This window comes from Toxotes jaculatrix, chromosome 19 (genome assembly GCF_017976425.1).
Source record: "Toxotes jaculatrix isolate fToxJac2 chromosome 19, fToxJac2.pri, whole genome shotgun sequence".
NCBI lineage: Eukaryota > Metazoa > Chordata > Actinopteri > Toxotidae > Toxotes > Toxotes jaculatrix.
Genome location: NC_054412.1, coordinates 21,474,756 through 21,489,109, shown reverse-complemented (window position 1 = coordinate 21,489,109; position 14,354 = coordinate 21,474,756). Strand labels below are relative to the sequence as shown.

Here is a 14,354-nt window from a genome sequence, read left to right as displayed (position 1 = left end):
TACACACTGGAGTGAAAGTGAGTTTTTTTTTTATTTTCCTGTTCACTTTATTTTTTGACTTCTGTGAAAATGTTGGCATCATTTTGTTCATAAATGCACAGCACATTTCCACTAAGGTACTGAAGTACTTGGATAATTTTTTGTGGCTTAAGAAAATGTGTATTTGTAAAATTTGTATTGTATTTTTGTTTTGTTGCCAGGAAAGAGCCACTACTGTTGTCTGTATTCTGTAGTAATCTGTTTATTGTTTTGTAGCCTGTAATTCTGGTATATTTGGAGGGTAAACCAGAGGTTACACTTTAGAGGTGCAGGTGTATTAATGTTTTTTTTGTTTTGTTGCATCCGTGCCATCAGAGTACGTAAGTTCACCATTAGAGTACCAGTTTTGCGTACAGAAAAGCAAGGTAGCCATCCTTTGCAATTACCACTGTAATTATCTACAATCCTCAATCACCAGTATTAACGCTGTTCTTATGGTTTTTACAGGCTACATATAAATAGTGTGCTGGTATAGGATAATATGGGGAAAAGGAGGAAATGGTCACCAATTTCCCAACACTGCTAGTAGCTTTATCAGTTCAGCTACAGCAGGGTATTATATTCGCTAACAGGTAGTGCTTGAACAATAAAAATGAAGATCACCGACTGACTATAGTGTGGTCAACCCTGACCCTCTGTCACCCATTCATTCATATGATGCTTCCTTAGGGTACACAGTGTAAGATTAGCCAGTGAGAGCTCTTTCCTGTGGTTTTGCAGCTCTGCAGGTTCATCTGCCACCAGAGCTGTAGAGTCTGGATCTGCAGCTCTGGACCACCTACTGACTCCATTATTAGTCTCATTAATTATTATTACAAGTCCTATTAATCATCTTATCAACAGTAGTTTTATTATTGTTATTGTTAACCTTATTATTAGTTTATTAGTCTATTACTAATAGACTAATAATAATAGACTTATTCTCAGCCTATTAGTCCCCTCTAACCCCCCCGTATCTCTTTGTCTCTTAAGCTAACTGGTTGAGGCAGACCACCATAAGCCTAATTCTGTTCAAGGTTTCTATCTGTTAAAAACGGTATAGAGTACGGTATGGACCTGTTCTATAGGAAAAGTGCCCTGAGATAACTTCCGTTATGATTTGGTGCAATACAAATAAAACTGACTTAAATATGGAGGGCAGTATGATGCAGCTAGGAGGCGGCTGTGACAGCAGGCTTTGTAGCCCACCTTCCAGTATGGTAACTCAGAATAATGGAAACACTTTTGCTTTTAGACATGGTTGGAAAATACAAATTAATATGAATTTGTTTGTTTAAACCATACCGAAAGCCTTACATATCCTCAAGTCAAGCCTGCTTCTAAGGCCCAAATGCTATTGCTTTTGAGTGTATTTTTGTTGTTGCTGCCACCATGACTGGACAAAATACTGAATAATTAATTTCCTGGGAGAAGCTTTCAAGACCTGAAGACTTGATTTAACCTTGAGCTAAAAATGTGTGCAATTATCACTGCATATATCAGTTCTAGTGTTAGCAGGCCTAGGATATCACAGCAAACAGAGAGTGCTCTTTCTAAGCTTTAGAAAAGAGTGTTTAAATACACAGGTGTACAGAGAATGCTGCTGTCAACAATTGTTGTTGTTGACAATTTCCTTTTCTTTTTTCCTTCCCAATTGTCCACTCATGTAGAAACAAACAACAAACAAACAACAGGAGACTGTCCATGTCAGATGCATTAATACCTACTGGAAATACTCAGTTTGGTTTTGGTAACGGGTGATACCTGGGTAGGGTGGGCAGGAGATGGGATAGAAATGTCATTAACACACTCACTCAGTCACTGTGAATTATCTGGACAATGACCGGCTCAGTTCACACATCAGCTCAACTGGACATTACATGGACTTTGTACTATGCAGCTGTAAAGGTAAAGTCCATTTATCACATGGTTCAACTGTTTCAGACATTTACATTCTTACATACAGCTCCTCCAAGTAATGCCTAGAAAAGTTCAGGGTTGCAATGTGTATGTGAAAGTACTTAACGTCTGGTCAAGGGAGATCATTTATAGTGCACAGTTACTTGTTTTAAAGTTTTACTGCAAGAGCGTGTGATGTAGCGGCATTACAGGTCCTGGCATGATGATCTGAAGTCAGTGCGCCTTAGCAGCTGCACTCACCCTGTCTCCCTGAAGGCTGATGCCTTCAGCTCATTCAACAGCTCATCTTTTCTAGAAAGAAAACTGATCTGATCCCTGATAGCTCTCTGGTCTTGCCCATTTCCCTACCTAAACCCTATCTAAACAAGACTAATGGCCATCTCAGTGTTAACTTTTAGTACTAAGGCCTGCAGTTACAGCACTCACTTCCACTTGTCAAATATGTGAGAACCGTTAGTTATAGAGTAGCATGGCTTTACAGTGAAGTTCTTTGTTTATGTGTTCCTCTTGTGTGCCACTGAATGTGTCCAGTAGTGAAACTGCACTCACACTGATCCACAGCAGCTTTCCAGGTTCAACTGCAGTGGCTGTGCTCTGCATTATCCTGTCCATTATCATACAGGGTTTGACTGCTTCTGAGGTCAATAACTGTCCACGCCAAAAAACTGGGTGTTATTATACTGCGTTACGAGTGGCTGTGAGCATTTGGCTGTGAAAAGCCCTGATGTAAGCAAAAGTGAGTGCTGCAGCACAAGTCAGATTAAGAACCGTTTACAAGCTCTGGCTTTCAAGTCTGAATTCATGTTCTCTGGTTTTAATCATCAAGGTCTGCCCTCTGGTCATGTGTAGAAATCATGTTTCCGAATATTTTTGTCCAGTGGAAGGTTTGGCACCTAATGCTAAAATAATGACCTGAGATTTTACAGTAGAGGGAGGTTACATGCCTTTTTTTCACAGCATGTATCCATTGTCTCTAGTTCTGCTCTTGTTTCAATTGTTCTTCACTTACTATGTGGATGAGTTTATAGAACTTGATTTTTGCAATGAATGCAAAAAAAAAATAGACTGCTGGTCCTTCTATCAGTCCACTATCCAGAGTGTGTTCACCTACTCCACCACGGCGTGGTATGCTGGGAGTTTGGCTAGGGACATGAAGTCACGGCAGAGAGTCATTAGCACAGCCCATAAGATCATCGGCTGCCCTCTGCCGTCCCTAGAGGAAATCTCCAGCTCCCAGTGACTCAGGAAGGGCAAGTCCATCCTGTCAGACTCCTCCCACCCAGCCCACCATCTATTTGATCTGCTGCCCTCAGGCAGGCGCTACAGATCAATAAAGTCCTGAACCTCCAGACTCAGGGACAGTTTCTTCCCATGGGCCATAAGAACACTAAATAAATAATAACTAGTTAATCATCTATGGTCATGCTGCTACTTTTTATACTTTTATACTTTTTATACCTTATTATTTATCTTTCATAGGCTGCTATTAAGTATGCTGCTATTTTATATATGCATGCTGCTATTTTATTTTCACATTTTATTGCACTGTTTTTTAATGTCCCTGTGTATTTTAATGCCTTACTTTGTGTTTAATGCACTGAAGGGAGGTGCACTGCAATCTCATTGTATCCTAATAAAATAACAATAAAGCTTTCTATTCTATTCTAGTTTCCTGGTACCCCTTGAGTTTAAGACACTTATTGGTTGACCTAACATGTCTAGGCGTAAGTTAGAGGGGCCTTGAGTTAATGTTTACAGACCAAAAAGAGAACCATAAAATGTTATAGCACCTGACAGAAATGTAGAATCCAAACAGGAAAGAAAAAAATATAAAAATTAATATATTTATCATACATGAAGGCAGATACGTGAACAAATAGACCCTGAAAAGGGGCTTAAGCCCCTGTCCATTTACCTTCAGACTTGACAAGCTTCACTACCTCGCTCCTGACCCATATTTTTTTTCTTTATCAGACTTCTCTGAGTTTCTATTAGGTTTAGTCCTTAGTACAGATAAAGTAATTATAGTAGGAGATTTTCACATTCATGTGGATGTTGATAATGGACCTTAGGTCTGTGTTTATCACATTATTAGACTCAATTGATGTTTTTCAGCATGTAAATAAACCCACTCACTGCTCGACCACACCCTCCACCTTGCTCTGGCATTTATCTTTGAAATTGAACATTAGATATTCTTTCCACAGAATCCTCTTTTATCAGACAGCTATTTAAAAACTTCTGATTTCCTATTACTAGACTTCATGTCATTTGAGAAAAATGTCTTTACTAGATTCTATCTGATGGTGCTGTAGCTAAATTTAAGGAAATGATTCCATCAGCACTTAATTCAATGCCGTGTTTCAATATAAGAGGACTCCCATGCTGATTTCAACCCCTCCAAAATTGAACATCTTGTTGATAGTGCTGCAGGCTCAATGTGAATGACACTTGACTCAATTGCTCCTCTAAAAATGAAGACAATAAAACCAAAAGAGGTTTGCTTCATGGATTAACTCCACAACCCACAAATTTAAGGAAACAACACAAAAACCTGAAAAGATATGCTGTTCCAAATTGGAACAATCCTGCTTAGAATGGCAACATATAGGAAGGCCCTCTCTAATGCCAGTGCAGCCTATTACTCTTCATTAATGGAGGAAAATAAAAACAACCCCAGGCTTCTTTTCAGCTCTGTAGCCAGGCTGACAGAGAGTCATAGCTCTATTGATCCATGTATTCCTATAGCTCTCAGTAGACTTCATGAGCTTCTTTAATGATAAAAATTCATTTCTTCATCTAAACCAGGGGTTGGCAACCCGTGGCTCCAGAGCCACATGTGGCTCTTTCATCCCTCTGCTGTGGCTCCCTGTGACTTTGGAAAATAAATAATGAGTATTTAATTTAAATGTATTTTTGTTTTAGTTTGTTGATTTTTTAAATGTATTTCTAAATTTGAAGATTATGGTGATCTTGTAATATTAAAACGTTTTTAATTTTTTCTCACTCAAAATATGCGTCACAACCACCAATGTGCGACACCCGGCGGCAAGATTTATTGAGCTTTTCGACCCCTGGCATGGATAAATCCAAGAAAAGAAGTTTCACAGACGACAGGTAGTCCTGATGTGCAGACTCTGTGCACTGAGGTTCAGGAAAAATCACAAAAAAATCACATTAACCAGGTAAAATAAATATTTTAATTATAGGCTATTATTTTGCAAATATACACTACTCACAATAAGTTAGGGATATTGTTATTTACATGAGTGCTTTTCCTATTTGGTCTGAATTCTAATGAAATAAGTAAAAGTTCCCTTTGATATTACTAATAATGAATGAGAAGAAACACCATTTTCATTAGTTTAATATTTATTACCCCAAAAATTTAGACAATAACAAGGATAACAAAAATTGACAAGGATAACAAAAATTGACAATGTCAGTACCGGGTGTTTCCACCATTTGCCGCAATGACAGCTTGACAGCAACGTCTCATGCTCCTCACTAGCCTCATGATGTTGTTCTGAGGCAATGCGTTCCACTCTTCCACAAGTGCTACACGCAGTTCTGCCAGGTCACGTAGGGGTGGGGTACAATCATCCAGTCTCTGCTTCAGCTGGTCCCAGACGTGCTCTATGGGGTTCAGGTCAGGGGACATTGCTGGCCATACCATATGAGGCACTCCGACTTCCTGAAGTCGAGCTGTGACAATTCTGGCATGATGTGGTGGAGCATTATTATCCATGAACAGAAAGTTGGGGGTGTGCTGGCCGAATTGGGGGATGATGATGGGTTCTATGATGTCTCTGAGGTAAGAACGTGCAGTGACTGAGCCATCTACAATAACCAAATCTGTTTTGTGCTGACTGGTGATGCCTGCCCAGACTGTTGCACCTCCTCCACCAAAGCGAACCCTGGGGACCATATTGACCTCTGCGTATTGCTCACCTCGCCTTCTCCAGCAACGCTGACGACCATCATTTCTGTGCAAGGTGACCCGGCACTCATCAGTGAACAGGACGGTAGACCACTGCTGCATTGTCCAGGTCACATGGTCTTGTGCCCACTGCAAACGTTCACGGCGGTGTCTTGGTGTCAGTGGAGTCACCTGCAATGGTCGTCTGGCATTCAAGCCAAAGCGGTGGAGTCAGTTGCGAATGGTTTGTCTGGAAACCCTAGTACCCCTCACATCTCGTAAACAGGTCTGCAGCTGTGTGGCAGTTGCATAACGATGTCTGAGTGCATAGGTCCTTAGGTACTGGTCATCATTGTGGTCTGTCACTCGTGGGGCTCCACTCCTGGGTCTGTCACGAACTCTGCCAGTAGTTCTGTGTCTTGATGCAAGTCTGCTGATGACACTTTGAGATACACCAAGTTCACAAGCAACATCTGACTGCCTGCCACCGACCCGAAGGTGCGCTATGGCCAGGTGGCACTGCTCGTCCGTTAAGTGATGTTGTGTGTTCATGGCTGTTTGAATGATAAACTTGGAATGACTTACTGGTAATACCAGCTTTTTATACCCACAGAATGTTGAAATTGATGCCACGTTGAAAAGGGTTTTAGTATTTTTTGGCATTAGCCCCAATATGTAAGGCACACTGTACACAGTGAGACCATTACGTGGAAAACACAAAATGAGGTGTGTCTATCACCCCAATGCAATTGCCTCCCTATCCCAAAAATCTCTGCAGTGAAACAAACACCATATGCATGACATCCACTGAGTCTCTCACAACATCCCTAACTTATTGTGAGTAGTGTATATTTCACATTGTTAAGCAAAATAGGTCTTTTTTGTTCAGGTTGACAGCTGACTGCACGCTCCAGTACACAATAAAATGATGATGGAACACAGAAACAGACAGCATTTTTGATTCGCTGCAGGTGGAAAATTTAAGTTTGGATTTTTATTATTTATACGAGGACTCAAATAGACATTGAATATTTCATTTGAAAGTTAGCATCAACCAAGCGTCTTTTTTTTGAAGTTCGAAATGTTTTCGTTACGTGCAGAAATAAAATTTTGTGTTCTCTGTATCAGGTCACTGATTTCATAAATGGAACACACTGTAGTTTTTTATACATAGCATACAGAACGCAAAAAAAAGATATATGCAGTGTTATCCTCATTTTAGGTGTCAAAGGGTTTTGTGGCTCCAGGTGTTTTCTTTTCTATGGAAGACGGTCCATATGGCTCTTTGAGTGTTTAAGGTTGCCGAACCCTGATCTAAACCATCAAACTGTCTTTTAAACCTGATCCCAAACAGGCTGCTCAAAGAAACTTTACCCTTAACGTCTTTACTAGATATGATCAATCTGTCTTTATTATCAGGCTATGTACCACAGTCCTTTAAGTAGCTGTAATTAAACCTCTTCTTAAAAAGCCAAGTCTTGATCCAGGTGTTTTAGCTAACTACAGACCTATATCTAATCTTTCAATTCTCTGGTCGCCAATCTGTTGCATGACTTTCTAAAGAACAGTTTGTGGCTTTTCATTTTGGATTGAGAGTGCATCGTAGAACAGAAACAGTCCTTGTGAAAGGTACAAATTACCTTCTAACTGCATCAGACAAAGGACTAGTCTCTGTATTTGTCTTGTTAGTGTTACATCTGATACCACTGATCATCACATCCTTTTACAGAGACTGTAATATTTAATTGGCATCAAAGAATTTCAATACACCCATCTGTTTTGGTTTTTACAAGCTAATAGATTTTTAGATGGTAGATATGTAAGTAAGTGTTTCAAATGGTACTTAGATTGGTCAAACGGTGAACCCACAGTGATATTCACCATGTCACTGTAATTTGTACTGTCTGCAAAGCATTTTCTTCTTTGCTCAGTGTTGGATTCAAAGTCATCAAAACATTTAATGATACTCCCGAAACAAGCAGAAGGGTGTGTGATTTTATTCAGTGTTTTCACACCTACATTTTGAATGGAAGTGCTAGGTGTTTCAAGGTTAAACAGACAAATATAACCCAGTTTTGCACATCAAATAATTGCCTCATTTTGACAGCAAAATGTGGTTGCAATCAGCTAGTAGGTGGTGATTTTGTTGCAAAATCATGAAATGCAATGAAATTGTTTTTCCAGACTACTCTTAGGCTGTCATTGCCATCTGCATGAAAATTTGCATCTATCTTCAATGTACTGTCATGATCACAAGTCATTAGTTGATTTTTATACTCCAAAAAATGCAAAAGTTGTAAAAGAAAGATATACTCACATGGTATATGAGGTTCTGTACAAAATTTGGTGCATATTGGCCACTACATGGTGCTTTTGAGTGAGGTTAAAAATATGCAAAACCAACATTTTCAAACTCATCTTAGGCAGAAGTTGCATAAGTTGTTGCATGTAGCATCTACTTCAAATAGCCCACTGGAATACCTCTCAAAAATATTTAAACCTTAGATTAAAGTTTCCAATCTCTGTGGTGTTCTGAGATAACTTCTGTTATTATTCTGTGCTTTATAAATAAAGACAACTTCTCAAACTGAGACTTGCATCGTGCCTGTGGGCCTGTAGGTCAAGACTTTTGTCGCATCAGTGGGCCAATGGGTGAAAACTGAGAGAGTGGCATGGATCCTGTTAATAATTGCATGCAGGTCTAATTATAATTATTTGTATTTTTCTGCTGGGGAAATGCATTTTTGAGGGGTTTTGGGATGGTAAAAAACTAATGAAAAGTTCTGTAATGACTGGAATCAGGCAGGGCCAGTGGGCTTCATAGTGCCCCCAAAAGCAGAATCATGTTGGGATAAAGTTGCTTGGATGTTCATGAAATTCAGTGGGATAAATTCTCTTATCATTCTGTCCATAATACATATTTTTAATTCTTTCACCCAAGAGTAAGTAAGGATGGAAGTTGGATTTCATGCGCCAAAGTGCAAAAACTCCCTATGTTCGAACTAGTAAATATTTCAAGTTTATATCACAATTGGCATGGCATGTTGGCTCTCTAACACCCCCTGTTTAGTTTTAGCAATTTTGAAGTGCTGCTCAAAAACTTACTGACTGGAAACTTTGCACATGCAATAGAATTGTCATGACTTGATATCTGACGTGGGTCTTGGCCATGGGTGTGGCAAAATGGCTTAAGCGTGCCCCCCAGAAGGTTTTAACAAAGTAGCCGTCGTGACATGATTCACTAGATGCACGAAAAGAGGTAGGTATGTTTATATAGGTATCTGCCCAAACTTCAGAGTCGCTGCTTGAAGACATCTACATGCCAGTGTTTTACAGTTTGATGCTCCCTAGTGGGTTGATGAGACCCGCCTCAAATGTGGTCAGAAAAGTCTCTTTATTGTGAAGATAATTACTTTTCATAGAACACTATAGCAGTTGTGATGTGGCAATTTTTGATGTTTCGCCATTAAGCAGGAAGCTTTTATAACTGAAAAATACATTGTCTGTTTACACTGTCTATCTGTGTCTGCCTTCATGCATGATACAAATATGCAACTGGCAGACACAGTAAGTGATGTTTAACTCACTAGTTCTGTATCTGACAATCATGCATATTCAGAGCCATGTTATACACCCTGCAATAAAACTGTGGCTGGCTCGAAGAGCGAGAACCAATTCAATAATGCTTGCAGTTTTAATTTAATTTATTTTACAAGTAAAGTGAATACAAACTGAATCAGAAGAGCATCAGTGCCTTAGAACAGTATTTATAATTTTCTAATTATTACCATGACTTTGCTTTGAAGATTTTCTAAGGTTTTTATGTTGTTTGACCCATATCAATCCCTTCCAATGCTATCTTGCCAAAGATAGCATTGGAAGGGTAATAAGTACATTATTTCGTCATTGATCCAAAAGAGACCCCACACAGGCTGTACATTTGCCCATGGCTGCCTGCATGAGAAACAACCAATGGTATACCAACGGAGGAAAGAAACAGCTGAGACAAACTGGGAGAAACTGTCACCTGGCAACCATACAGCACCCCAGGGAAAACACCCAGAACCAGTCACAAAGAGATTAGAACTTAGGACTAGCTCTGCATCAACTGCTACATCAACTGCTTTTGGTTCTGACCAAGAACTGTCTCCAGAACAGCCAACACTGTTCAGTAAGTAAGCAAACACCATCTTACTTTCTTGTCATGACACACTTGATGTCACATTTCGTTCTTAGATATCTCATTATCGATCAGTAGCATAGTCATATAGTAAATACCCTAATCGTATTCTCTCTGTAGCTGTTGTTCTGCTATTTCTTTGAAGCAGACAGTGATCACTTTAATTCACTGCCAATTTCAGACTAATTAATTGGATTCACAAAACTGACACTACTTCTGTTTTTAAGTACCTTTAAAAGTAAATAATACACTTTCAAATAATGACTATGGGGGATAAAAATCCAGTTGCTTTGTGTAAAACTACATTCCACAGATATGAAATATAGGTGGATTAGTTACAGTCAAAGTTTTAGTCTTTTTAGCGTAAATTTCCCCCTTTTTGTTTCCTCTTCACTCTCAACAAGTCATATATTGTACAGACTTCACTCTCAACAAGTCATATATTAGCAAATTCATTTTTGCTGGTGGTTCAGCCGGCTATAAGAGTTACTTGGTGTAAACTTTTAGTAACAACTAATGTCTATGTAAGAGGTAGTTTGTAAAGTGCAATCTCTTTTCATTTTCATTTTAATCTTGCAAATAATGTGTAAACTCACGAACAGGTTGTGCATTACGCTTGAACAGACACCAATCAGTATTTTTTTTTCTTTTCAATGAATGTGTCATTTTTTTGATGAATCATTTAATATCTCTGACAAGAAAGATAAAAATGCTCATCACAAGTTCCCAGAGTGACATCACTTTAACACTTTGAATAGTTTCTCATTGTTCAGCCAACAAACTAAAACCCAAAGAGATTCAGTTCATCAACTAAGCTTTCTATAAGTTAAGGCCTTCAATCCATACAACAAAATCAAAAATAAAACAAAATCTCAGGAGATATTATTTTCAGACTTATACGAGTTTCAAGGATATATGGGAGCCATTAAGACATCTAGACTTCTGTATGTACTAGACAGTTCAGTGTGGTTTGTATCTAGTTGCAGGGTGGCTGACAGAGTGTGGAGTATGTTTGGAGCTTGAATGGTGTTAGATCAATATGTAGCTCAGGTTTCAGTAGACCTGAGTCCCCACTGGGGACCACACCCAGGGCTGAGGAAAGGCTGGAGTATCACCTTTTGGCTGCTCTTACCTTGATAATAGCCTCCAGCTCATCTGGGGACACACATGGGTGTTTCTGCAGGAAGGCTGCCTTCTCAGCTGTGATGGTGATCTTCTGGTTGTTTTCAAAGGGCTGCTCCAATGCCCGGAACACCAGGCCCCCCGCCACGAGGTAGGCCACCACCACCACAAACACCGCCAGCACCGTCTTCAGCTTCATCATGGTGAAGGGGGCTGAACCGTCTGCTACAGCCTCCATGCTGGCCACCATGCTGGCTGGGCGGGAGGCAACAGAGAGCCGCGGCAGAGCACAGCCCATCGGGTTCTGCATGGTGGCCACGCTGGCGTGCACCAGGCTGGACTGAAGCATGCCTGGCTGCACCTTCTTCGGGGGGACCAGGTTGGTCTGGACTGCCACTAAAACAAAGGACAAATGAACATCTCTGTGCTGCAATAGCTGCATGATACAGTGTTGTTTCCTGCTGATGAACACTCTGGTATGTAACAGGTGAACATGAATGTATCAGACTTGGCACAAACAAAAGACTCAAATTCCTGACTCCAAAAAACAACTCAGGGAGTAAAGTGCAAAAGACTGGACTTTAATACAGGCAGGAGTTGGTAAACAACAAGGCAATCCAATACTGGGAAAGGTATCCACAAGACATGAGGCAAAACAGAAAAAGCACAAGGTCAGTAAGGGAACAAAACAAGAGCAAAAATGGCTGGAATGCTTAACACCAATGACTAAAACAGTCTGACACAGACAAAGGGAAGACAATTTAAATACATGGGGGGGATGGGGGGTGGGGGGTGCAACACATTAGGGTGGGGCAGGTAATGAAACAAGCAGGAAACACAGGAGGGCAGGAAGCAAATCCAAAATGAAACAGAAGTTTAGTGCCTTCAAAATAAAACAGGAACACCAAATAGAATGACACAAGAGGGAACAAGAAAACATAACCTGACTCAAGAGCTTGACATGACAGAATGCAAAATGTCTCCTAATACCTTTTTGCAAAGAGAGTTGTAAGAAGAAAGAAAGAAAGTCCCCAGAGCAAATAGACAATAGTCCATATGGTGACTAACAAATGATCAGAGAGACTGATCTGTCTGATCATATCAAAACACCTGCACCCATTGTTTTCCATGTAAGCTTGCACATCAGACTTGTCTTGATTTACATCACTGTGGACTGACAGAAAATCAGCATTCCCCCACTCCCCTAATCAGCTCATCCCAAATATGAGGTATTTTGTAAATTAAATGATTTATCAGTTTATATTCATCATTTCAACAGCTTCTCATAATCTTCATCAACAGATGAAGCTTGCTGATGCAGTGGATGGAAATTTTTAGAGGAAATATTGTCATTGTCAGTGGGTTGTAACTAAAAGCTGGAGGGGAGTATGAGATTCAATTGAAAGGTCAGGAAAAAGCTACAAAGTGGACTTTGAGTTAATAAATATTGTATTGGAAATGGTTTTACCTGGCTTCACCTCACTGGTGTACTTAATTAAAAGTGATTGGCTTTAATATACAAAAGGCAGCATATTTCTGATCCCCCCCCCCCCCCGTTAGTGATCTCTTAGAACCAACAGATTATGGTTAGATTCCAGTGTAAGTGTTGATTAGCTCCTCGTGTGACTGACATCCGAACAAAACATAAGAGGTGGAATTTTGACATTTCACTATTCACTAAATGATGTTATGTAACAGCGGGCTGGGGAATCGTGACCGCTGTGCCACATCTCACTTACACTGGGAACACATAAAAACCAATTCACTGCTTTGATTTATGTAACCAATCTGCCATAATGTGTACAGAAAGCCTCATTCTTTGCACTGCTCACACACTTCACAAATTCACGACAGGGGGTTGTCACATCTCTCTAGAAGGTCATGTGCTGAACATATCAATCACCTGTACAGGCTGTAACGCCTGGGTAAACATGTACTGATGCTCATGCTGTTGGAGGACGTGACACACATGCAAGATTTGGGAGCATCTCCCCGGCTGTGGATGAGGTAATGATTCAACCAGAGTATGTTTTCTGATACATCACACTGTAGCTTATGTTGGCAGCTTCTGTTTATATTTTCCTGCAAAGCCTCGTTGTGGGCAAAATTATCTTATGTAAATCTATTTCCTGCCCTTCCTCTGAATCATTTCTAGGGTGTCACCACATCAGCACATGTCCCCTTTGCTGTTTTGAGCACTGAAGACACCACACTGAAGACGGCTGCAGTATTCTCCTATAGTAAACTTCATCATGCAGCACCTGCCTCTGCTGTACCGTATTTCTCCATTAAGTCAGTTTCTGCTCAGCATTAATCTGTCTTGGAAAGCCTGCTGGAGCTGCCTGGTAGAAACCTCGGTGGCTGCAGACCAGGAGAAGGCTATAAACGCTGTATTCAGGTACACTTTCACAGACTGCAGCACTTCATTTCAAAACACGCAGTAATTAAATAATTTTAAAATGAACTCTCAACACACACTATAGAATCTAATGGGGGAATGCAGTTGGAACCGCAGTCTTCTACTAACTGCAGCCTTTACAAAAATAATGTAACAGACTAATTAACTAACTAGATCTAACCTGGTGGAGGGTTCATGTTCCCTGGTTTTCTTGGATTCTCAGTCGGAAATTTCATCTTGATTCTGTGGCTCTTGCTGCAGCTGCTGGGGGAAATGTGTTTAATCTCTGTACGTCGATTCCGTCGACTTTAACCGAGAGAGTATGGAGAACGGCAGGGAGTAAAAGCACATCATCCGCGGCGTGTGGTTGTGCTGTAGTGGTAGAGAGGCTGGTTGAATGCAGCTCCTCTTCTGTCTTCACCCACGGCGGTCTTCAGGAGCGTACACCCACTGCTCGCCGCATCGTCTGCGTTGTGTTATAGTAGTAAACACTCTGGGCGCGCGCAGCATGAGGCGATGCCCACGGACGAATCTAACCTTTACATTGTGTAAGATACATATTCTATTCTGTATATACATCAGGATGCCGCGGACCAGCGGCTCTACACTGCGAGTTATCAGGATACACCTCTTTCCGACGCAAAGCTGCTTCTGCTGCGCTTTGGTTAGATCTCCAAGCCGCGGCGCACCGGCGTGCCAGGCGGCTGCGTACTACAAGACACGACGTCAGTTCACTGACAAATAACTGGTCGCATATGAGGCGTCAAAGCGAAAATTTCTAGAGGAAACGAATGTAA

At 40.6% G+C, this 14,354-nt stretch overlaps 1 protein-coding gene across 1 annotated transcript in view; it reads right to left on the bottom strand.

Moving 5' to 3' along the window:
* kcnk10a (potassium channel, subfamily K, member 10a) overlaps positions 1 to 13,793 on the bottom strand; it is a 50,138-nt gene extending 36,345 nt beyond the window's left edge. Inside the window, exons 1-2 of the mRNA XM_041064520.1 lie at positions 13,739 to 13,793; positions 11,170 to 11,555 (exon numbers count right to left, since the gene is read on the bottom strand). Of these exons, the coding sequence (XP_040920454.1) occupies positions 11,170 to 11,555; positions 13,739 to 13,793 (441 nt within the window). The remainder of the gene's footprint in view (positions 1 to 11,169; positions 11,556 to 13,738) is intronic.
* Positions 13,794 to 14,354: the final 561 nt, after the last annotated feature.